This window comes from Vespa crabro, chromosome 2 (assembly GCF_910589235.1).
Source record: "Vespa crabro chromosome 2, iyVesCrab1.2, whole genome shotgun sequence".
In the NCBI taxonomy this organism is placed as follows: Eukaryota; Metazoa; Arthropoda; class Insecta; order Hymenoptera; family Vespidae; genus Vespa; species Vespa crabro.
This window is the reverse complement of record NC_060956.1, coordinates 15499326-15523498: the sequence shown is the minus strand read 5'-3', so window position 1 is coordinate 15523498 and position 24173 is coordinate 15499326. Positions and strand designations below refer to the sequence as shown.

At 29.0% G+C, this 24173-nt stretch overlaps 4 protein-coding genes across 15 annotated transcripts in view; 2 read left to right on the top strand and 2 right to left on the bottom strand.

The window, feature by feature from the left end:
- LOC124433119 (atlastin) overlaps window positions 1-13629 on the top strand; it is a 15521-nt gene extending 1892 nt beyond the window's left edge. For 2 of the 7 annotated variants that reach the window (XM_046982764.1, XM_046982766.1), the window contains 7 exons: window positions 6157-6234; window positions 7329-7588; window positions 7814-8593; window positions 8784-9005; window positions 9104-9318; window positions 9410-9476; window positions 10671-13629. In XM_046982764.1, coding sequence (XP_046838720.1) covers window positions 6157-6234; window positions 7329-7588; window positions 7814-8593; window positions 8784-9005; window positions 9104-9318; window positions 9410-9476; window positions 10671-10805 — 1757 coding nt within the window. In that variant the 3' untranslated portion in view covers window positions 10806-13629. Of the gene's footprint in view, window positions 1-1238; window positions 1405-5445; window positions 5702-6156; window positions 6235-7328; window positions 7589-7813; window positions 8594-8783; window positions 9006-9103; window positions 9319-9409; window positions 9477-9577; window positions 9923-9987; window positions 10363-10670 lie in introns of those variants that run through there. The other 5 variants (XR_006944437.1, XM_046982762.1, XM_046982761.1 and 2 more) reach the window with 5 other exon arrangements.
- On the bottom strand, window positions 13610-15310 carry LOC124433121 (peptidyl-prolyl cis-trans isomerase FKBP4-like). Of its 2 annotated transcripts, none has more exons than XM_046982768.1 (2): window positions 15031-15310; window positions 13610-14625 (listed from the first exon to the last, which is right to left on the bottom strand). In XM_046982768.1, the coding sequence occupies exon 2, from the start codon at window positions 14574-14576 to the stop codon at window positions 13710-13712; it is 867 nt and encodes a 288-aa protein (XP_046838724.1). In that variant the 5' UTR covers window positions 14577-14625; window positions 15031-15310; the 3' UTR covers window positions 13610-13709. The 2 variants fall into 2 exon arrangements, with proteins under 2 accessions (XP_046838724.1, XP_046838723.1); XM_046982767.1 differs by lacking the exon at window positions 15031-15310 and adding an exon at window positions 14786-14998.
- A 1079-nt stretch (window positions 15311-16389) lies between these two features.
- LOC124433122 (HIG1 domain family member 1A, mitochondrial-like) lies at window positions 16390-18314 on the bottom strand. Of its 2 annotated transcripts, none has more exons than XM_046982770.1 (3): window positions 18074-18314; window positions 17034-17146; window positions 16390-16920 (listed from the first exon to the last, which is right to left on the bottom strand). In XM_046982770.1, the coding sequence occupies exons 2-3, from the start codon at window positions 17122-17124 to the stop codon at window positions 16730-16732; spliced, it is 282 nt and encodes a 93-aa protein (XP_046838726.1). In that variant the 5' UTR covers window positions 17125-17146; window positions 18074-18314; the 3' UTR covers window positions 16390-16729. The 2 variants fall into 2 exon arrangements, with proteins under 2 accessions (XP_046838726.1, XP_046838727.1); XM_046982771.1 differs by lacking the exon at window positions 18074-18314 and adding an exon at window positions 17396-17419.
- A 1537-nt stretch (window positions 18315-19851) lies between these two features.
- LOC124422232 (UDP-glucose 6-dehydrogenase) lies at window positions 19852-24028 on the top strand. 4 transcript variants are annotated; one of them, XM_046958396.1, is made up of 7 exons: window positions 19852-20077; window positions 20216-20350; window positions 20750-21235; window positions 21340-21537; window positions 21925-22371; window positions 22473-22628; window positions 22806-24028. In XM_046958396.1, exons 3-7 carry the CDS (start codon window positions 20774-20776, stop codon window positions 22980-22982), a joined length of 1440 nt encoding a protein of 479 aa, XP_046814352.1. In that variant the 5' UTR covers window positions 19852-20077; window positions 20216-20350; window positions 20750-20773; the 3' UTR covers window positions 22983-24028. The 4 variants fall into 4 exon arrangements, with proteins under 4 accessions (XP_046814352.1, XP_046814351.1, XP_046814354.1 ...); XM_046958395.1 differs by having other exon boundaries at window positions 19852-20150; XM_046958398.1 differs by lacking the exon at window positions 20216-20350.
- Window positions 24029-24173: the final 145 nt, after the last annotated feature.

Genomic DNA, 24173 nt, shown 5'->3' with positions numbered 1-24173 from the left:
TTAATCATACGAATATAGAATCTTGTTCGCGTCATATTATTCGACGTTCAATATGTTACGAGATGGAATTTTTCAAAAAAACGATTTGAAAAAGTTGTTTTTAATATTTCGTTTCACTATCGGCAGAGTCGAAAGATTAAAAAATACTCAAAGGAATTCTTTTTATTCGCTCGTCCTAAAGTACAGTATTTTGAAAAGGAAAAAAAGAAAAAGAGGAAAGAGAGAAAAACAAATATCTACATAAAAATATCCAATCCCTAGAATTAAAATATTTATCTCGATGTTTCCATAAAAACGTTGGATTAAAGCATGTAGGATTAATTTGAGAAAGAGACATTAAACGCTTTCTCCCGGTCGAACGGAAATTTATTATTCCAAATAAATTTCAACTATCTATACGAAATTATTCTCGAACATCGAACTTTTTCCGACTTCGTTTTCAATATAAATCGAGTTCGTCGTAGCATATAATTCGTCCAAATCAAAAATTATTTTGTCCTACGTACGTAAATAGCAAAGGATTATAAAAAAAAAAAAAAGAAAAAAAAACAGAGAAAGACAGAAGAAAATTCTCGTTGAATTCTTGTACCGTCTTTGCTTAGAGAACGCGTATGTGGGACGTAATCTAATTTTTAGAATGTAAAATATCAAAGGAACGAGGAGTATTAACTCGTCACAGAGAGGTAAATATATAACGTTGGTGTAGTAGTATGACGGGAAGAGACGTTATCAAGTATCGCGAAAGAAAGAGAAAAAGGATGAAAGTAAAGGGAAAGGGAGAAAAGGGTCGTGTATTACATTCTCTTATCTTTTTGGACGTGTATCGCCTTTAATTAGCCCGTACTAATTCTCTGTGTGCGTTGGATAAATATTATGGAATTGTGTACACACACATACGCGCGCGCGTACGTTTGTATATGTATTATATGGTGTATATTCACGTAAGAGAAAAGAAAGAAGGAAAGAAAGAATATTCAGGATACGAGTATGGTTCAGTCGTGAAATACTAACACGAAATTATCAGATGTAGGTCCGTAAGGGTAGTCGTGTAATATCGTTTCAAATTAAACGAAAGCTACGACAATGAGAGAAAGGTGGAAAGGGTGATCGCATTTTCAAAGCCGATGAAACACGACCAGTCATCGTAGGTACAAATAATACATATATATACATGCTTACATAGGTATATATATACATGTCCGTATTTCGTATAGGAAATGATACTCGCATATTGGCATACCTATTTTGATCGTAGCGCGTGGCGTGTGTTTTATTGAATAGTGTCGCTAGCGTTACGCGTTGTGTATCGAGTGAAAACGAATCGACTTCGTTTCTCAATAGTTTATTGTTACCCGTTGTGCTCTGTCGATGTTGGGTAAAAGGGAATGAGAAAGAGAAAAAAAGGTAACAATAGCTAGCAATACATGTCTAAAGCGTATTGAGCTACGACCGTACGACAAATTTCTCTTTTCTGTTATAACTATGCGAAGAGACGATATTAGAGACTAATATCGAGTAATCAAGAGATAATAAATTTGGAAATTATATATTATAAAAGTAACCCCAAATATTTCTTTATTTTCAAACAGAAATATATCAATAAGATTCGACGTCCTATGTATGAAACATTGTAAACATTGTTAACGTCTTTCATCGACTTATGAAATGAGAAGTTTAATAGTTTGTATATATTGCAATTTAAGCATAAAAGTTTAAGACTATTTTCACACGAACGTTTGTATCGTAGGATGCGATATCATTTTATTTGTTACGTAGGATAACCAACATCTTGTCATATGTAAAAGAAATTTAAATTGCAAAATATAATTTAATGAGTTCCGATGGTTATTCTTTTCGAAGACCAAACACCATATTACTTCTACAACGGTAGGCGTCAAACAAACGCTCGTTTGAAAGCTATCTAACGTTACTTTTGTGCCCATTTTTCTCGTTAACGTCGTTAACCTACAATTGTTGCCATTTACAAGCAAAAATTTCGTTTTACGTGCGCATAAAAAAAGACGAAGAAAACAACTCGCGCGAGAAAATGTTTGTCGTCATAAATATCCACCGTAATAAGAGCATAACGGATCTTGTCCGATTATTTTATATTTCTAGGATGCGACAACAATTGCAAAAAAAAGATCGCGTACTTACAAATAATTTAATATATAATAAATTTCTCTTTTCGCTTAAATATTCGCAACAATACGTTTATGTACCGACGATACAATAGCATTCGATTCTCATATTTTTCCTTCCTAATTAAAGTTTGTACTATTTTATCAAATGAATTTCAAGGTAATCAATCGAACGACAGTAATTGCCAGATTAAAAGGGACAACTTTTGTGAGCTTCTACATCGAAGTTGCCGTCGGCATCCTATTGATATCGTTTTAAAACTTTTAATCGTGAGTAATATCGATTTTTGCGAGATATCGCAATGAATCTATGAAGAAATTTTAACCGGAAACCGCAGAACAATATTTCATCTATTCAAAGTTCCAAAGTATGGCACCAAAAAGCCATACCGTAAAATAAAAACGGATACGTTATGGACTCGCGCGGGTATGTTTTGTAGACGTGGCCACCGTCTATGCGATCTCTCTAAATCCTGCTTTTGTCAATGTTTTAGAGACAACCATATTTTTGCCATTCTTTCGTTAGTCTTGCAATCCCGTTCTAACGCGACTAAAATCTCTTTGGCGGCATAAGGCGTTATTTTTTTTTCTTCTTCTTTTTTCCTTCTTTTTTTTCTTTTTTTTTTTTTTTTTTTTTTTTTTTCTTTTTTTATTATTTTCAGCAATACAAAATAGCGCAATCAGCTATAAATTTCGTTCTAATGACATTTCGTTTAATGTTGAACCGAATTAATTAACGTTTCGATAGAGTTATAGTAAATGTAAACAGAGTGTAGTATGCAAATAACGAATCAACATAGGATATGCGTCCTATCAAACACACTTACTCCGTATAAATATTTGCGTAGTTTGCGCGGGCTCTCTGAACTCTTAGGTAGAAACGATACATATTTTGTGTAATTACGAATACGCGAAACGTGAGTATAAAAAATAACAACGTTTGTTGCTAGAACACGTGTTGACGTATCTCATTATTAAATAAAACTTATCTTAGATGATCGATAGACAGATTAAAGTCGGTCGAGTTGAATTGCATTTCCTGACTCTTTACTTGCCATCACGCTAACGCCCTTCGACTTAACATGGAAGTTTATATATACGATATGGTTATAATTATAAGAAATATTACATAGCATAAAAGACAAAAGTAGAAAATTTCTCTTAGCTCGAAAACTCACAATCGAATCTCGCAAACTTTAGGAATCGCGATTACGCTCTACTTCTATATTGTTGGAAATATAAATAAACTCAACGGCGAATAACTTCATAGTTAAGATTAATGACTCCGGAGATGCTCGAAGAGAATATAATAATTTTAACTGGATCGATTGAAGAACGTTCTCGTTTCTCTTCTTCGCTCAATCCAGACTTCCTTTCGAGCTCCTTTCCTCTCGCGGTAAAACTTTGGCTGCATGCGCATTGTTGAGAACAATCATCGACTAAGTCGAAGAACGACGAAAAAATCAAACGATCGAACTCGATTGACCAAACGAATCGCTTATATATCGCTCGTATTTTCATGGTTGTCAACGACTTACTGCATGATCAAGTACGTACGTTGTCCTACAACATTCCCTTGCATCTAGTAGTTACCGGCAACTAGTCGACGGTGCTCATGCAACCTTAAAGTATTCGCTTGAAAAAAGAAAAAATAATAAAAAAGAACAAAAAAAAGAGCAAACGTTGGTTTACTTTTTCAAATAAATACAAGCGTGGGAAAACGGGCCATAAGATAGCATCGTAATATCCCTTGCGCGTCACGGATTCGTGATCGTTGTTCGCGATTTACTCTCTTTCAACGTACCGTAAAGCGATTTAAAATTTCATTCGTTCAAATCTTATTCATCCGACTTTTTAATACTGAGAAACATTTATCTTCCTTCCATAATAACAATAATAAATGTTAAATTTTCTCTCCTCTTAAATATACGAATCTATATAATTTGCTTTAAATGACACATTTTTTCTCCTGCAATCGGTATCCTTTCAAATCTTTTTTCTTTTCCGCTTATTTTAATTAATTTTAGACTCTTAGGTTCTTTCCTACCTGTCATTAAAATACAAGAAACTACGTAACGTTAGTCAGCCGTATATCGTTCGTGAAAAACACACGATATAAGAATCCAAAGGTCAGGTACGTCCAAAGGTTGAGAATGACAATGAGGAAACGTGTTCTTTTTTTTCTAATCGCATTGAATTACGCTTGATAGATTATTTTCAAGTTGTTTTCGATTAAAAATGGAAATTAAACACTTTTTTTCTATTTTATATTTCGGCAAATATCCTTAATAATCACGTTAATAATAAAAGAAGAAAAACCTCTTGCGGATGAATCGTACTTACGTGCGTTTAATAGCTGATCGCGAAATCGACCACGAATTTAAGCACTGCAACCGAGAGTTAACAAGATTTCTCTGCTATTTATCGACTATGAAATGATGCCAATTCGCCAAATAATCCTACGCTTTTCTCCTTTTTTTTTTTGTTACAATATACATATATAAAACTCGTTTTAATAATAGAAAAGATATATTGTTCGTCTTTATATTTTTTTTTTTATTCCTCCGTTAAATAATCAAATAACGTGATTGTTTTTACGATGATATCGCATTTTCAATATGAAAATATCGGAGAATTATCGTTTGTATGATAGTTTCGGATAGTCGAAAGAACAAAAAAGAAAATAACATTCCAAACAGTCAGGCAATTTTATTTGTAATAACGTTAGCTAATAATAACGGTCATCTTGCGTTCTCTATCTGAGACCCACTGATCGTAAAGTGAACTCTTAAATCTTTCGATTATTCCTTTTGATAGATTGATTATCTTATAGGATGATATCACGCGATTAAGAATTTTCGGTTTCTATCGTCGATTTTTTTTCGATTGTGGAAACAGTTCCGTAAATCTACTAATAAAATAAAAACTCGAAAAAGAAAAAAAAACCAAACGTAACTTTCAAGAGCATATAAATTGAACTGAACGTGACGTCTTACTCGTTACGACGTATACGTATATTATATATGTAGAAGCAAATCAACGACTATGGGATGCTGCCAACTCCCAAACTTCTTCGTGCTACTCGCGGACGAGTAGCTCCGAGCACCTCCACCGCTTCCCACCAGGATATTTCTGGTCTTCCTTCGCGCGACTTGTTAGTGCTCGATTGTGCGTGCACCGTACATATTCCTACAACAGTGCTATCTAATAGCATCTTTGATTATCGCAAATCTCGACTCTTTTTCATCTTCCTTTTTTTCTTTTTTTTCTCTTTTGTACACCTTCGCCGAATGTAAACCGGAAGAGAAAGATGAGCGAAAGGAAACACATCCCGCCGAGCCGGAAACGACTCGACGAAATTTCGAAATTAAGATCGAGGGAACCAACGAGACCACCGAGAACAAAAGTCAATCAATCACCTTCTTCCGACCTAGGATACGCATCGTCACGTCTTCCCATTGTTGTAAAAGATAAGAAGGAATGCGAGGAAACAAGCAAAACTCGAGTTCGGCTCAGCGATGGGCCTCTCGTGGAAATTGACTCTACTAAAGGTTTTCAAGGTTTCTTTCGCAATCGTTCATTTTGGAAAGTTCTTTGGTTCCGATAACTAGATTCTCCAATTCGCGTTCTCTCTCTCTCTCTCTCTCTATATATATATATATATATATATATATATATATATATATGTATGTATGTATGTATGTATGTATGTATGTATGTATGTATGTATGTATGTATGTATGTATGTATGTATGTATGTATGTATGTATGTATGTATGTATGTATGTATGTATGTATGTATGTATGTATGTATGTATGTATGTATGTATGTATGTATGTATGTATGTATGTATGTATGTATGTATGTATGTATGTATGTATGTATGTATGTATGTATGTGTATATATATGTTTGTTTTGTATTTGCTATTTATTTGAATCAACGTTTTGGTGAAAAGAAAGCGAAGTTCGTGATTAAAGATGTTGATTTTTTTTTTCTTCTTTTTCTTTTTCAGGCGGAAAGACCTCGATGACGACTCTCGATGAGAACGTGAATCCTGTACCCCGGGAGTTTCAAGCAATGGATAAAATAGGTGAGTTTTCTTCGTTGCAAATCACAAATTTAGCACATTATAATTACGAGTAACATTAGTGTTAACGATTCGCGCAGTACTGGCATCAATGAGAAATAAATAAAATAACAATTGATTGCATTTTCTCGTAAATAGTATACAAAGTATATGTTCTCTTTAAAAACTCGAAATTAAATTATTAAGAATGGAACTCCGTTAAAATGTAACCTTTACTTACAAAGTAAAAAATAGGATAACGTTATCATCGTATAATCTTGATGAAACGATTCTTATATTATTGTATTATTGTTTTATATATATATATGTAACAAATAATATATGTAATTACGTAAAATTACAAGATAAATACGTTATCATGATTTTTTGCAGTACTTTCAATTCCGTACTTGTATGAGATTATACAACATGAGATTATTCTTAACTGCGTTATCATACAAAATGAATAATAGTGTGTAATTGCATAGTTTTCATCCTCGTACTACACGTTTATTTGTGCAGAAGTTTAATTACGGAATACTTACGATATAAATAAAGCAAAGCACGCGTGCTTTATAAAATCTTTTCCTAGATCTCCCTATATATTCATGGTAAAAATATCTTACGTTGGTTTTATGCTAAATTTGAAAAATGTACCAATAGAAATTACTACAAATTTTGATGATGAGTTTAATTTTTGTTCTCACTTTTATCTAATTCCCTTCATCTCTTTTTTCTTTTATTGTACTTTTTCTCTCGAATGACTTGTCATGATATTATTCGTGTACATATACATATTACATATATATATATATATATTTCATCATCTTTCGTAGAATATATTAGATTTACGATCGATTGACAAAGGTCGTTTGATACTAATAGCCGTTTTAAATTCCGTGATAATCACATTGTTCTTTTAAACACTGCTTATTCGAACTATCTCTCTTTAGATACTGGCTGATGCAGTCAAAGTGTAATAAACAACATAAAACTTAATTATGCTCATTATCATTTATTCGACTTTGTAACAAATCATTAAGTGTAAAATATATACATATTTTGTAGTTATCATAGTCTATTGCTTCATATAAATTTTCTGGTATTATCTGATATAGATTACTTAGGACGAAGAGAACGCATAGAGGCAGCATCTATGAACAACCAAAATGAAAATATAACAGAATTTGGATATCCGGTACAAGTGGTGCTTGCACAGCCTGATCATACTTTTGAATTAGATGAAGAAGCATTATCCAAAATTCTACTTCACGATGACATAAAAGATAGAAGTGTTGTTGTTGTGTCCGTGGCAGGTGCATTCAGGAAGGGCAAAAGTTTTCTACTCGACTTTTTTCTTCGTTATATGAATGATAAGGTACTGACATATGTAGTCATATTATTCTAAAGTAATATATATATATATATATATATATATATATATATATATATATATATATTCGTATACTTTTAATTTTTTTATAATTGTTTATGAAGATTTTCCTTAAAAATGCTCTCTTTTTGTTTCATGTTTATATTTACTATGTTGAAAATGGAATGATTTGCACGTGCGTTGCTTTTTTAAAATATGCAAACATAATAGTACAGTAAGGGAAAAGGTTCAGATTCTTGGTTGGGAAAAGACAATGAACCTTTAAAAGGATTCTCATGGAGAGGAGGTTCCGAAAGAGATACTACAGGAATATTAATGTGGTCACATGTTTTTCCTGCAACTTTACCAAATGGAGAAAGAGTTGCTATAATACTAATGGATACGCAAGGTGCTTTTGATAGTCAATCAACTGTTAGGGATTGTGCTACAGTGTTTGCATTAAGTACGATGTTGTCTTCTGTACAAATTTACAATTTATCACAGAATATCCAGGAAGATCATCTTCAACATTTGCAACTTTTCACTGAATATGGTAGACTAGCTTTGGAAAAATCAGGGAGTACACCCTTTCAAAGATTGCAGTTCCTAGTAAGAGATTGGTGTTATCCATATGAAGCTGATTATGGGGCAGAAGGAGGACAGAAAGTATTGCAAAGAAGATTAGAAATATCTAATAAGCAACATCCGGAATTACAAAGTTTAAGAAAGCATATAAAATCTTGCTTTTCGGATATATCATGCTTCCTTATGCCTCATCCAGGCTTGAAAATCGCCACAAATCCAAAATTTGATGGTAGACTATCAGAAATTGAATCAGAGTTTAAAGAACAGTTGAAAGTTCTTATACCAATGATACTAGCACCGGAAAATTTAGTTACAAAAAAAATTGATGGCCAAGTTGTAAAAGCCAGAGATTTGCTTGAATATTTCAAAAGTTATATAAAAATTTATAAAGGAGATGAATTACCAGAACCTAAAAGTATGCTTGTTGTAAGTATAATCAATAATTCATAAATTAAGTATATATAGTTTTAATCATTTAAAATACCTTAATAATATCATATAAATGATTTTATAATTAAGTATTTTTCTTTTCTTTTTTTTTTCTTGCTTTTTTCTTTCTTTTTTTTCTTTCTTTTTTTTTCTTTTTTTTTTTTTTTTTTTTTCTTTTCATTTTTAGGCGACAGCAGAAGCTAATAATCTGTCAGCTGTAGCTGAGGCGAAAGATGTATATTTACAATCGATGGAAAGTGTTTGTGGAGGAATCAAACCGTTTTTACCTACTGCTCTTTTAGATGCAGAGCATCAACGGTGTATGGATAGTGCTATACATCATTTTCAGAATAAACGAAAAATGGGTGGAGATGAGTTTAGTCAGATGTACATGGAAAAATTAATGAAGGTACTTATAAATGTATTATTATATTTAATTACAAAAAAAATCAATATGCTATTGAAAATTTGTCATAAGTAAATAATGTTGTTTCTACGCCATTCTAGGATATGGATGAAGCTTATCTTCAATTCAAAGCGCACAATGAAAGTAAAAACATTTTTAAGGCAGCACGAACTCCTGCAGTGTTTCTCGTGATAGCAGTCACTATGTATATTTTATCTGGTATATTTGGACTAGTTGGTTTATACACTATAGCGAATACATGCAATGTGATTTTGGGCGTTGGATTACTTACATTCGTTTTTTGGGCATATATAAAGTATGTTAATTTAAGTATTTTTCTAATATTCGCAAGTATAAATCGTATTAAAATTTTTGGCCTATATATATCTTAATATTAATTATTATAGGTATAGCGGTGAATTCCACCAAATGGGTACGCGAATAGATGAACTAGCAAATGCTATATGGGAAAATGTAAGTCTTAATATTATTTACTTAACAATTATGTTTAGAGTCTTATATCAAATCTTAAATATGTATCATGCAAATTTGAAATTTTTAACTTCTGTCAATAGAGATTCTGTCGATAAAGAGCTACTATTCATACAAAAATACGTAAAATCATGGAAAAATTATAGTATCCACTTACATTATTTTAATCATTAACTTTACATGCTATTGGTAACATTGCATTAAATTTGAAAAATATAAATTTATTAACAAATCTGAATTTGAAACTTTATTGTAATAATTTATTGTATGGAAATAACAAAACCACGGGAAAATTATTAAAATATTTATTATCTATTTTAAAGATTCTTTATAGTACAATAAGCAACAGCATATATATAAGGATTGTGCGTGCATTTACGTGTGTTGTATATATATACTTACTCATATAAACACACACATTATTATTACATTTATACTAATCGTACTGTCCATACATATCCTCATTAATATGCACCATTTCTTATTTTAACAGGCCTGGCTATGCGCTCATCTTACTTACAAACTAAGATATCTAATCCTTCCCATTATTATAACTTTGTTTGCAATACCTACTTATAAACTTATATATACCTACCTTTGTAAACACCGCTATATCTGATCCTATGCTTCATTCCTTTTTTATACACTTATCATTTATCTCACATTTAAATTAAGTTTGCATAAATAAATTTTATCAATCATTAATTATTATTGCTTATGCTCTTTAGTTCAAATTTTATTATTAATTTTCTTATTTGCTTTCCAAGATATATTTTTTGCAGAAATAATTCTATTAGCTTAATTTTAAGTTTTGTTATCTTTTATCCTTCCTATAAGCTGAGTGCTAACAGGATGACACTTTTGAAAGGTATGCTGTTTGGGAATTGTCTGTATAAGGTCTAAATATATAAACCTTATATATATACATATTCCTTCAACTATAATCTTGCCTTTTATAGTTACTTAAATATATAATACAAAATACATAATATAAAATGTTGCTTAATAATAATCTTCTTACTAATAGAAATTATATTGATATTTTTATTAACTAAAGATATTGTTAATATAAAGTATTTCTATTCTAATAATATTATGAATGGATTATTTTTTATTATATGTATTATATATGGTTAATTTCATTTTCTTTTCTTTTTTTTTTTTCTTTTGCTTTAGTTCATGAAAGTACTTTATCAACAAATTGTGAAGAGGTCAGTTTCTGTAGCAGTGGTAGCGCAGGCTGCTGAATTGGCAACAAACACGACAATGAACGCCACTATCACTGCCAATGGCAAACCAAAAGTATCATAATGATCATTCCTTCCATTTCCAGATATTTTCGATGCATGAAAGCATACGTCAGTAAATTAACACCAATAAGTGGCATAACAAAATTTTCTGATATGTTTTGCTGTATACGTAAAGCCATGAATAGTTTTCTCTTTTTGATGATAAAATAAAAGATTGTAATTGATAGATTAATCTGAAATGACTGTGAATGTATATATGGTATATCCTGATTATAAATCAGTGTTAAATCATTGAAAATCCCAGTTATTAGTATTATCTATGATCATTACTATTACATTGTTATAGAATTGAGCTCTTATATTGATAAGTAGTAATGTCATTATAGACTAATTCAGATTTTTAGTATCTGGAATGTTAACTTTATTAATAATGCTTTAGTGAATTGAAAATGCCTTCGAAAAAGCGTAAATAGGATTATGATGATACAAACGTATTAGATATTTCTGTCTGGACATATTTTTTTTATCGCTACAACCTAAATTATAATACATTGAAATAAATACTTTTTATAATTTTTATAATTAGAATATCATTTTTTGGAAAAACACAGTTTTCTATTGCCACAAATTTGGTGTAATTAGTTCACATTATGTTTGTGCCAGAAACTTAATAATGTACTCTAATTATTTTTTTATTGAATACAATATAAATAACACAAATTGTTATTATTAACTTCTGATTCTATGATTTTCAAGCCCCTTGTTTCTAATGGATCATGAATTTTATTTTTTTTTTGTTAGTAATAATGATACATTATATTGAAAATTCAATGACACAATATTATGTTTATTATATTATAAATATGATACTCGTGATCCAAAATAAAGAAACTATGTGGGAATCTTATAATATTTTTGATTAATGGTATTATTTTGTATTCTGTAAAATTTAAAAGATGTGTTATGGTCCAACTATACCAACGCAATTAAGATATACATGCCATATTGATGTAACATGTGACTATATTAACTGTGTCACTTGACAGAATAATAATCTGCAGGGAGAATTTATAAGTTCTGTAAGATTGTATTATCTAACTTAATTATAAGGTAAATATTGTTGCCAATATGGTATTAATATTGATAAAAATTATGTAATGTATATGATAGACTTTATTTCCAAAATTGCTCATATGAAAAAATGTAGTAAAAAAGATATCTGTGAATGTTTTTTATGAAATGCCTAATGTAATTCTGTATTATATTTAATATTGCTTGAATTATCTTTATCATTCTTTTTAATTCTTTAACAAACAAGAAAACATTATGTTTGATTTATAAAATATTTATAGAATTTGTATGCTGTGCAAAAATATGTCAAGAAATAATCTTCTATTTGATAGATTATTATAAGTATTCATTGAGTAATTGTAGGTAATAAAACTTATCGTATGCATGTATCAAAATTTAGTTATCTTGCCAGATAAATATTAATATTATATTTAATTTTATATGTTTGGTAGTAAACAATTTTAATTCTCGAGCGTTTTTTTTTCGTATTTGTTTAGATATAATTAAAAATGATGCATGAGTTGAACTAATTTTATTCTGTACAATTAGTATTTTTACAAACGTAGCATAAAATTTGGCATGAATATATTAACAAAAAAGTTATTACAACACAAACAGTCATTTATATAAAATTATTAAAGCATATAATATTTTACAAACAAGAAGGACAGTTCTAATGGTTTGGCAACATTAATAGTTTTTTTCTATTGTTATGTTCTTTATTACATACATATGGTAATGCGTAATTAATTAAAGAAATAATTTAGTGCGAGATTATACCTTAAGTAATTTGAACTTGCAGATAATAACATTCACATTTGCATTGAATTATACTTCTTATAACTTTGTTTAATATGTTACTTTCTATATTGTGGTTTATTTTTGAAAAACTTTAATATTCCTCTGTAAATATCTAATCTGGAGAAAAAAGATACAGATATAAATGAATACAAATGATCTACTTATTTAGTGTTGATTAATGCTATCAAATTTAGATTATATTTTAATAATAGTTATAATATTTTAACTAAACATAACTGTTCATCAATATTATCAATATTATCTAATGACCGAGCAGTAAAATTATTTTTCATGCATCATTGTATAAGGTGCCATTGAAGTTGCCCGTACCGTATACCTATCTCTGTTTACTATATACATGGAGATTAGTAATAACATTTATCCTAAAAAGATCGCTAAAAGTTCTTCTTGTATATAATTTCAATGTAAAGTATTTTAATTCATATGGAGAAATCCAAAATTAATGTGTAAATTATACAAATTAAGTTGAATTTACATATTAAGAATGACATTGTTTCTGTTTATGCCATTTTGTAAGATTATCAAGATTTTAAGTTTAATACATTTGTAATAGCATTTTCACAGTATAAGAAAGTAACTAATTTGAAATTTTTAAGATTACAATAAAGCATTTCATTAAATACACATTTAAGAAATTGTGTACATTTGTTTCATTTTCATAATGCGTATGAAAACAGTTTTTGAAATGATTACACTTATTAAATGCTTTCATATTATCATACTAGGATATCATTCAGAACAATAGATGGAAATGTATATTACAATTATATTATATTAAACGCTCAATTATTTATCCTTCAAATCTTTTTGTACTAGTATTGTGTTTTAATACAACATAAAATAAATTTCACTGTATTTATATATATTTAACTATTGAATAACAAGTGTAGGTAGAGAACTGTTGCAAGCTACATAAATAATACAAATGCGTCAAATGTGGTGTAACATTGTTATGGGTAAAATAAAAACGTATTTTTCTATTTATAAAATAACTATTTATTCTGTATATTATCTATATATTATTTGTAAACAATTTTATGTCAATGATTTAAAGATACTTGATAATTAATTATTAAGTTTGAAACATTCTCTTTATCATATCTTTACACTTCTGATTTGCTTCCTGCAATTTTTGATTATAAATGAGAAATTGTTCCTTTGCAGCAGCATTATGAGGCTCTAAAATAATAACTTTTTTCAAGTCAGAAACAGCATTTTCAATGTTTCTTAATTTACCATAAGCTACACCACGTCTATACAAAGCCTTAATGTTATTTTCATCTTTTTCTAAAATTTTGTTACATAATTTAATTACATGTTCATAATTCTCTCTAAGTATATGACATCCAGCTAAATTGTTATATAAAATTATCCTCAATGTATTAATATTTCTTTCTAATGATTTATCCAATTCTAGATCAGGTATTGGTTCTAGAGTTATTAAAATTTTGCAAGCTTTGCTAAATTTATGAAACGCATCTATGTGTCTTGATTCTTTAAATAATTTTACACCAACTTCTTTATACTTCGAAGCAATCTCATATTTTTCTTCTGGAGTCCAATTCCAAATTGTCTTAAATGGCTTGAAATACTTCAAAATTATATTAAAAGTGACAATAACTTTTTTTCCTTCCTCAGATAAAGCTGACATATATATGGTAAACAAACAATTCTCTTCGATCATCATCATCTGTATTCCCCTTTCAATTTTTCTGTCGATTTCAGAATTTGCATCTCCTATCCTAATTGTCTTTTCAGTATCATCGAGAATTTCTGTTTGAAGCTGATTTTTCAAATCCATAACATTCATTCCAGTAACATTTACATTTTGTATTATAATCTGGCATTCACAACATTCTGTTGGTTTGTTTGAAAAAATGCCTTTTTTAAGTATTTCTTTTCTGATAGTCTTATCCCTAGATTCCCAAATATCATCCATTTCGACTGATATGTTATCTTTTCAGAAGAAATGTAGAGAGAAAAAATAACTGAAAAATATTTGTGTTATCATTAGACATAAATTAAATTGGACATTATATATATGTCATATATACTTCTATATATTACTGAGATATATCTTCGTATATATTTTAAAATACATACAATATATAATAATAACTAATAATAATTTATATTTCTTTTTCTTACGAGAAAATAAAATCAATTCCTCCAACATTCAATGTTAGATTTAAAGGAAAAGAAAAAATAAAGTGTATATAATTTCATTTGAAACAACTTTGTTATTAAAAATACGATGACTTCAAAAGAGATTGAATCAAATATACACACTTGAGAAATTAAACAATCAAACAAATGACAATTTAATTTATATTAAACCATTGCAATGTTTCTTAATAAATATCAATTATATTATAATTATTAATATAATTTGCCTTATCACTTTGTAGAAAAATATTCTCACAAAATGAGGTTAACTTTATGTTCTAAAACATAAATGCTTATTTACAGTGATTCTAGTATATATATAGGTTATACCATCTAATATACCATCGACGCCCTCTAGTGGATTAAATATTGGCGCCATATATGATTAGAGACAGATTTATATAAGAGTAGCAGAAAAAAAGAAATTGTGTTGTTTATATACTAAACAATGATTGTTTAGCCAGTCGATCAAAATCAATTAAAAAGTTTTGTTATTTAATGGTCGCGGATCAAATATTTGAACTGTATAATTTAAAAAATAAAAACAAATTCTTTATTTAATGTTTTGTGGCGGGTTCATTTCTTATGGTTTCTCTTTTCTTTCTCTTCTTTCTCTCTTTTCTTTTCTTTTTTTTCCTTTTATCTCTTTTCCTCTTCTTTTTTTCGGAACGTGCAGGAACTGTTGCTGAATTATATACACTTCGAACAAAAAGTAATGAACTGCTTTAACATTTGTCAGCTATATAATTTTAATACACTATTATTATAATATAGTTAACCCTTTGCACTCGAAGTTCTTTTTCATTTATATTACCAACAACTCGAAGCAATTTTAGTGAAAAGATCATATTTACATGTAAATTAATGATATACTCATTAAAAGAAAAGTCATCGTTGTATGTTATTATTTTTTTAATTGTTTATGAATACAAATGTAATTATCCGCGAGCAGCAACCGTCATTTGTTACCAAAAGCGAAATATCATATAAATAGTTCTTACGATTTGTTTTTGTCCTTATGTTAAAAACTGAAGATTATTTGCATTGTCTCCGTAGCGGAGCCCTCGAGTTTGAAGACAAATTTTAAATGGCTCCGCTCTAGAGCCTTCGAGTGCAATGGGTTAATTATACTATAGTACTTACAGTACATTATACATTGTCTTTCTCTCTAAATAAATTAAAATTAGTTTAAAGTATCAATTATTGAAGCACATCTGCGTGCAAGGAGAAAGCTAACGTATATAATGGCATGATAATTATTAAAATTATACATTGCTTATTTTTATTTATACTTAGGGCCTGCTATAACTTCGATTTTAAATTTGATACTTATTGAAATATATGGCTAAAATTATTTTATTTTCAAGACCAGAATGCTAGTTATTTCCTTATATATAACTTCGCTTTATGTTCTTAAAATAAAATAAACATAGTGAAATACACGAAGTGTTCATGAATATGAAATTTTTTTATTTTTCTAATATTACATCAAATAACTCATTAATGTTAAATTTTTACTTTGTTAATTTTACAACAAATTTTATCATAAAATTAATAATTGTTTATGTGAATAATAACATATATCATGCACTATTACAAACATTTATTAACTATTATTTAAACATATAATACATATATAAGAGTACTATTACTGTGATGATCTTTCTAAATAAAACACTTAATGTAATCATATCTTTCTATTTCATAAATATTTATATCTGTAGGAAAGAAAAAGTATGAGAAAATATAATTTTTTCTATATCATCATTGGAGCCAGCCAAAAGTATTCAAAGTCTAATAATAATACTATTATAGTATCTTTTTATGTTTCATCTAATTCAGACTAATTGTAACACATGTGAAATATCTGTCAAATTTTTAGTACTTATTAGGATTGTGACAAATACTCTAGCTAAACAATTTTTATCATTCTTTTTTCCCTTTATGTAAAACATGTTCATTGAACATGTGATAAGCCATTCCAATAGTTATGCAACCAATTACTGAGCTTTGTGCCAGAACTCGAAATTGCAAGAGGTAGTGAGATATCGGCATATTTCCTCGGCGTTTAAATTTATAAACGCCTATCGCACAAGCTGCTATCAAACTTGCAAAACCTAAAACAAAAGAATATGAATAATTAGAAATATTAAGTCGATAAAATGTCAAAAAGATCCATTGTAACATGTGGTTAAAAATCGTTGCTTATCGCTTAATAGATTATCCATACCAGCCATCAAAAAAGGATTTCTTTTGGCATGACTAATTGCCCTATCACTTATTGATTCATCGTAGATCACTATTTCTTCTTTCGAATCCATTTTGATTATATATATATCTCAACTATAAAAACAAGATAACTATAATTCACAAGTGTAGATTTTTTACATAAGTTTATTACATATATGATGACATGAATTGGAATTGTTATGTGAAAATGTAATTTTAAAAATTATGCCATAACCTAAATGAAATATATAATATTGGGTTGGCAACTAAGTTTTGCCGGATTTCAAATAAGAAGGAAACGACAAAATCCGCAATCACTTAGTTGCCAACCCAATATATAATAACAAACGATATATTATTCACATTAATGTTCTTTAAAATCTTTAAACTTTATATTATAATGATATCATTGACGTAATTATAACATAGAGTTATAATACTCTAGCAAATCTACTATTATCAATATGTTACGTCACCATATTATCATGATCGCATGTATTTTTGAAATTTTATTAAAATAGAATACACGATTGTCATACATAATAATAGATGAAATTGTGAATTTTAAACAATTTTAAAGACAAGAACTTCCGTTTAGTTTAATCTCATTTAAAATTTTTAATATATATTACGATTATCAATTGTCATTGATCTTAATTAGTACGCACGCACATGTATACTTTAAAATCATGCGAATGGACATACCAACGTATCTATAAATGTATATATACATACATACATTTATAAATAATTAGATACAATGTATATATACATATGTCCTTTCTCTGCAAGGTATTATATGAAAAAATGATATATTAAGAAACAATTTTTAAGTTAATAAATGTATATCTTTGAAATTTATAAGTAAATATAGAATAATAGGTACAAAATGTAACTTAACCTTACTTTAAATCACGATTTAATACACGGCGTTTAATTGCATTAATTATTCTTTTTTTTTTCTTTTCACATTTTCAACGAATAAGATTATAATGTCCGATTAATTAAATCAACAAATGATGTATTTAAAAATTTTCTTACCTCGTACGTATTAAGGAGCAAACAAAACCAAAATTAATTAAAAAATTTCCACTAGAAGATTAAATTACGTGAATGAACTGATAATAAATACCAATTGAACAAAATTGTTGTTCGATACAGTTTTAGATCTCTTCTTATAGTTTTCTTTCTTTCTAAAGAAATGTATGTACTGATTTTGTTACTATTGGTACTACTCGATACTATTATAGCCACTGCTGCTTTTGCTTCGTCGTTGAGTCACGTAGAAATGAAGAAAACAGCGGGAACTTCATACTGCTTTTATATTTACTCTAAAGCGAATGGGATACGTGCGATCTTTCAATGAGTCAAAAAAAGGTTTGAATTGGTCTTAATATATATTAAGATAATTCTTTCCCAGAAAATTTAATGAACATCTCGAAGACGTAGTTAAAAAAAATTTTTTTATTGACATTAAAAAATAGAATTTTTTTATTGGAAATATAGTTCAAATATACATAAATTCTAAGTAAATAAAAAGGGTATAATTAAGGCTGAATTGCGTACGTGCTTCAGATCACATCTGAACGTATCTTTACTTCTTAAAATCTTCGGTAAGGAACGTGTCAAACAGAACGTAGAACGTACTTTCATAAATATCAAAGAAATGAAGATATGTTTGAGAAAATATTCCTTTTTACTTTGATATTTTAATAATTTTCGTGATATTATTCTCATTGTATATATCGTATATTCTTATTGCATATAATATACATTTATGTATATATATATATATATATATATATATATATATATATAATATGTATACATATATTATATATATACATATATATATATATGTATACATATATTATATATATACATATATATATACATAAATGTATATTAACATTTATTTACTTCTTCAGATGCGGTATGTACTAAAAAGAAAATCAAATGAATTCTTATTAAGTATATTGTAAATTTTCGATCGATACAAATCAGTTGATCGTTAAATTATTATCTCTTCCTTATGAAACATAATCAGTCGAAGATTATGACTTCCCGGATATTCTCAAATATCCTATGAATAACGAATTGGTCGTTAAAATACCGAATGTATGATGTTATGCAACTTCCTCAAAGTTTCACCCGCTTAATTTATTATCAAAAAAGAAAACAAGTAATTTTAACTTTTGTGCTTTTCGATTTATTGTAAAATAAAATATTGAAATTGATGGAGAATTAATATATATATATATATATATATATATATATATATATATATGTATATAATTTTGTTATAGTACATTTCAATTAGTTAATAGATAATTCATATCGTATATGTAAAGATATATTCTATTATGTAGAGTTAAAAACTAGGATTGAAACGAATCCTATTGGATAATAATTACACCAATCATGCATCAATTCTATCAATTACATTTTATTTTAATTTTAGTTATACGTATTTATCTCTAAATAATTAATTGTTAATTATTAATTATTATTTATTTAGATAGACGATAAATACGGTAAAATTCAAAATCGTTTTAATTACATTTTATCTGGGATAAAAAGAAGTACTAAAAAACTAAAGTTGCATGGAGTATAATATATATATATATATATATATATATGTATATATATATAGAGAGAGAGAGAGAGAGAGAGAAAGAGAGAGAGAATACATAGTGAAGGAATAAAAATATGCTTCCAAGGTTGCATTGTAATAAGTTCGACCAATAGTAACGTAGTCTGGTAAATGTGGCAACATTGTAAGCTACGCATGCGTATATTGTACTTTATACTTCAGACGCGTCCTATTTCGCGATAAGTAGTGACTCGAAGAGGATTTATAAGTTACATTACAAATGAAACAGTGAAGCTCTGGATGACAGAAACGTCGGTAACAAGAGGATAAAGACGAAAATAGTTTATCAATTATTCGAATATTCTTATCATGAAGAATTCTTAGTTTTTTGATCTAATCGTGATATAATGGAAGCTAGACTCGCATGATTAGAAAGAAATTTATCTTCATCGGTAGATATAATTTTGTTTTGGAGTAATAATTAGCTAGGGAATATCACGGCATTATTCAAATTTTCGAGCTCAGGTAAAACATTTTTTGATTGTCAGTACTTTTACACTTGTGTCTTTTTCCAATTCGGTATTGTACAGGTGCAGTGTCAATATTTCTCAGGAAGACGTCGTTCGTACGTCATCGAATTGAAAAAGGATCAAGGATAGATTTACTTTACACTCTACGCAATCATTTGCAATAATTTTTATCATTATTTAAAATCTGACATCAAGGTAAATTGCTTAAAGATTTTGTAGGTACATAATATTTCCAAAATAATATAAACACGCGTAAGATTCAATAATAACGTCGGTATAAAGAGATTTTCTTTTTCATAAAAAGAAAAAATCATGTATTATATATTAAAATTTTATTTTTTAGAATTACATACGTTTAAAGTTGATTTCGATAACTTTCGAAATGAATATATATATTTTATACTTTAATTTTTATTAATAATTCCATTTTGTGATATCAAATATTTAATGTCGAAGTCAATACTATAATATCGCATATAATATATATATATACGTATAACGATATAAAATATTTTTACTGTACGAATACTTAGGCTTTTTACAGTATATAAAGAGAAATATTAAAAATGTTAAAAATGTATGTATTTTTCGTAGGAAGAAAAGGCGTAATAAAAGAAGATGACGATAAAAAAAATTTGCGGGATGGGCGCCGGATATGTCGGTGGTCCAACATGCAGCGTGATTGCATTAAAATGTCCCGAAATACGAGTAACTGTCGTTGATAAGAGTAAAGAACGAATAGCACAATGGAACTCTGATAAATTACCAATTTATGAGCCAGGATTGGACGACGTGGTCCGTAAATGTCGCGGTGAAAATTTATTTTTTTCCACCGATATCGAAACCGCCATTATGGAAGCAGATTTAATATTTATATCTGTAAATACACCGACAAAAATGTTCGGTAATGGAAAGGGAAGAGCGGCAGATTTGAAATATGTCGAGAGTGCTGCTAGAATGATTGCAGAGATTGCGACTAGTGATAAAATTGTTGTCGAAAAGAGCACGGTTCCTGTAAGAGCTGCTGAGAGTATCATGAACATCCTTCGTGCTAATCATAAACCAGGTGTTTCGTATCAGGTAATGTAAATATGTATTTTATCTGATAATCAATTCTTTTGTATGTTTCTTTTTTTTTTTCTTTATCTCTTACATCGTATTGTACGCAATAAAAACTATTTTAGATTTTGTCGAATCCAGAATTTTTAGCAGAAGGAACTGCTATCGAAGATTTGGTAAATGCTGATCGTGTATTGATCGGTGGTGAGGATTCACCAGAAGGACAGGCAGCTATCGAGGAATTGTGTAAAGTCTATGAGCATTGGATACCAAGAGAGAATATTTTAACTACCAATACTTGGAGCTCAGAATTATCAAAGCTGGTACGTGTATGTTATTATGTTAATGTCGTTGATTTGGTATGCAAAGAAAGTAGTTGTTATTATGCTCATCTCATGTAATAAAGTTTCTAGTTGCTGTTGAACAGAATTAAGTACATGGGAGGAATCAAACAATATTAGCTAGTTTAAAAAGATATATTAAATCGTTTATGTCATAATTCTGATAATAATAATAATAATAATAATAATAATAATAATAATAATAATAATAATAATAATAATAATAATAATAACAACAATAATAATATGATATATTTAATCATGACTGCAATTAAATACGTTTGCACGAAAAGATCATTATGTAAACTTAAAAATAAGAACTAACGTTTTCGAAATAGCTTGGATCTCTACGATTGTTTACGGTTTTAGGCAGCCAATGCTTTTCTGGCACAGCGCATATCGAGTATAAATTCTCTGTCGGCGGTCTGCGAGGCCACGGGTGCCGACGTATCAGAGGTGGCACGGGCCGTTGGTCTTGATTCTAGGATAGGCTCCAAATTTCTTCATGCGTCGGTGGGCTTTGGTGGATCGTGTTTTCAAAAGGACATTCTAAATTTGGTGTACATTTGTGAATGTCTTAATTTACCAGAAGTTGCTGCTTATTGGCAACAAGTAATAGACATGAACGAGTATCAAAAATCACGATTTTCTGCAAAAGTGATCGAGTCGTTATTTAATACTGTCACGGATAAAAGGATCGCCATGTTAGGTTTTGCCTTCAAAAAAAATACCGGCGATACTCGTGAGTCACCCGCCATTCACGTTGCCAAGACTCTACTCGACGAAGGTGCTGTCTTACACATCTACGATCCCAAGGTTGATTTCACTTTTTATATTATCTTTCATCTTCTTTTTTATATAATGTTTTTCGATCGAAACATATGTTCTAAATGAAAAAATTCATTTGATTTTTTCAGGTAGAAGAAATACAGATTATAGAAGATTTGACTCATCCGAGTGTAACAGCTAATCCAAAACGAGTTAAAGATCGTATCAGTATTTACAAGGACGCTTATACCGCTACCAAAGATACTCATGCTATCGTTTTGTGCACGGAATGGGACGAGTTTATGGTGAGTACAATATTTTATACAATCTACACGTATGTAGATACATTTAATTACCACTGTGATTATGGAGGCATATTATTCGAATAATTATATCGCATAATAATCCGATTGTAAGATAGGAATAATTATGTTTTTATATTTTAAAATAGTTGATATTATTAATCTGTGTTGATATTTCAGGAACTCGATTATAAAAAAATTTATACCAATATGATGAAGCCAGCTTATATTTTTGATGGAAGGAAGATCCTTGATCACGACTCATTGCAAAGAATAGGATTTATTGTGCAAACCATCGGAAAGAAACTCACGAGAACAGCTATTTCGAGAGTATGGGGAAGTCAAACACAAATGTAAAAAAAGAATTCGTACATGTGCTAGCTTGAAGCAGTATGTTCGATTTGAAATAATCTAAAATTAAAAATGAAGCGAAAAGAAGTCCGAAAGAACCATAGCGATTTAATAATTACATATTGGCTGTGGCCTATAAGAAGGCAGACAAAGTGATAAAACTTTTTATCTGGCTCCATCGTATCAGAGTTATTTTGGAAATTGGCATATCATGTTTCATAAACTGACTGCAGTAAGTTTAGTCTTCGCCAGAAAAATTCGTAATTAGTACGAATGTATTGCTGCAAAAGTATTAATAAGAATACTTAAAGAATTTCACGGCACTGAACTTTATATTTTCTCAAGCCGTGAGAACAAAGTATTTTGCGAATCGTTCCACTGTATTAAAACATTATCTTAGTAAGAATATCATCTTCGAACAACAATGTACATTTAAAAAAAAAAGTTTAGGATTAATGTGTCTGATTTAAAGACATTCCGAGAACGAAATTCCTGAAAAATATGACCATCAAACGATGTTGATGTTAAACGCATTATTATTGCATTTGTTTTCATAAAGATAGTCAATCATTATTGAAAGAGTGCAGAATTATTTACAAGATTGATATGAAATGAATTTCGCAAACGTTTATTTTGTTGAAATATACTGCACACGATGATGCATTTATTAATTCTGGTATATGTCACTACGATTTGAAATGAAGTATTCAAGAGAGCTGAACAGGATACAACATTGGATAATGGAGCGAAAGTACAATCATTGTCTTTACTTACGTTCCTATATCGCAAATGGATCGAAAATGTTTCGTTCGCTGTGGTTTACAAATGATAATCAATTCGAAGACCACGGTTATTACTACTTAGTATTTTAATAGAGTTATTCAATGATTCCATTTGTCTTTGCGTCCTCCGTAACTGTTTGGGATCAGAATTATATTCGTTTGATTTTATATCTCTATTTCTGCTCTTCAATTTAAACAACACTTTGTATACACTTTTTACAATGGTGTAAACCATCGATAGCAATAAATATACGATTATTGTTACGTAAATGAAGTATTCAGTTCATCTTTATACGCCTGTCCATTTAAAAAGATTTGCGTCATTTCGTGAAAAAATAAAATAAGCCGATCATTTTTGAAATTCGCATGTCGTCATTTTTACTCGCGAATGTAATATTATCGGGCGTCGCTAGCG

What these genes read in the sequence shown, in the direction of transcription:
- LOC124422232 (XM_046958398.1), top strand. Translation starts at nt 20,774, where the DNA reads ATGACGATAAAAAAAATTTGCGGGATGGGCGCCGGATATGTCGGTGGT. An exon ending in AACCAGGTGTTTCGTATCAG is followed by an intron (nt 21,236 to 21,339) that starts GTAATGTAAATA and finishes AAACTATTTTAG; the next exon opens with ATTTTGTCGAATCCAGAATT. An exon ending in TACACATCTACGATCCCAAG is followed by an intron (nt 22,372 to 22,472) that starts GTTGATTTCACT and finishes TGATTTTTTCAG; the next exon opens with GTAGAAGAAATACAGATTAT.
- LOC124433122 (XM_046982770.1), bottom strand. Translation starts at nt 17,124, where the DNA reads ATGGATTCGAAAGAAGAAATAGTGATCTACGATGAATCAATAAGTGAT. An exon ending in AAATCCTTTTTTGATGGCTG is followed by an intron (nt 16,921 to 17,033) that starts GTATGGATAATC and finishes CTTTTGTTTTAG; the next exon opens with GTTTTGCAAGTTTGATAGCA.
- LOC124433121 (XM_046982768.1), bottom strand. Translation starts at nt 14,576, where the DNA reads ATGGATGATATTTGGGAATCTAGGGATAAGACTATCAGAAAAGAAATA.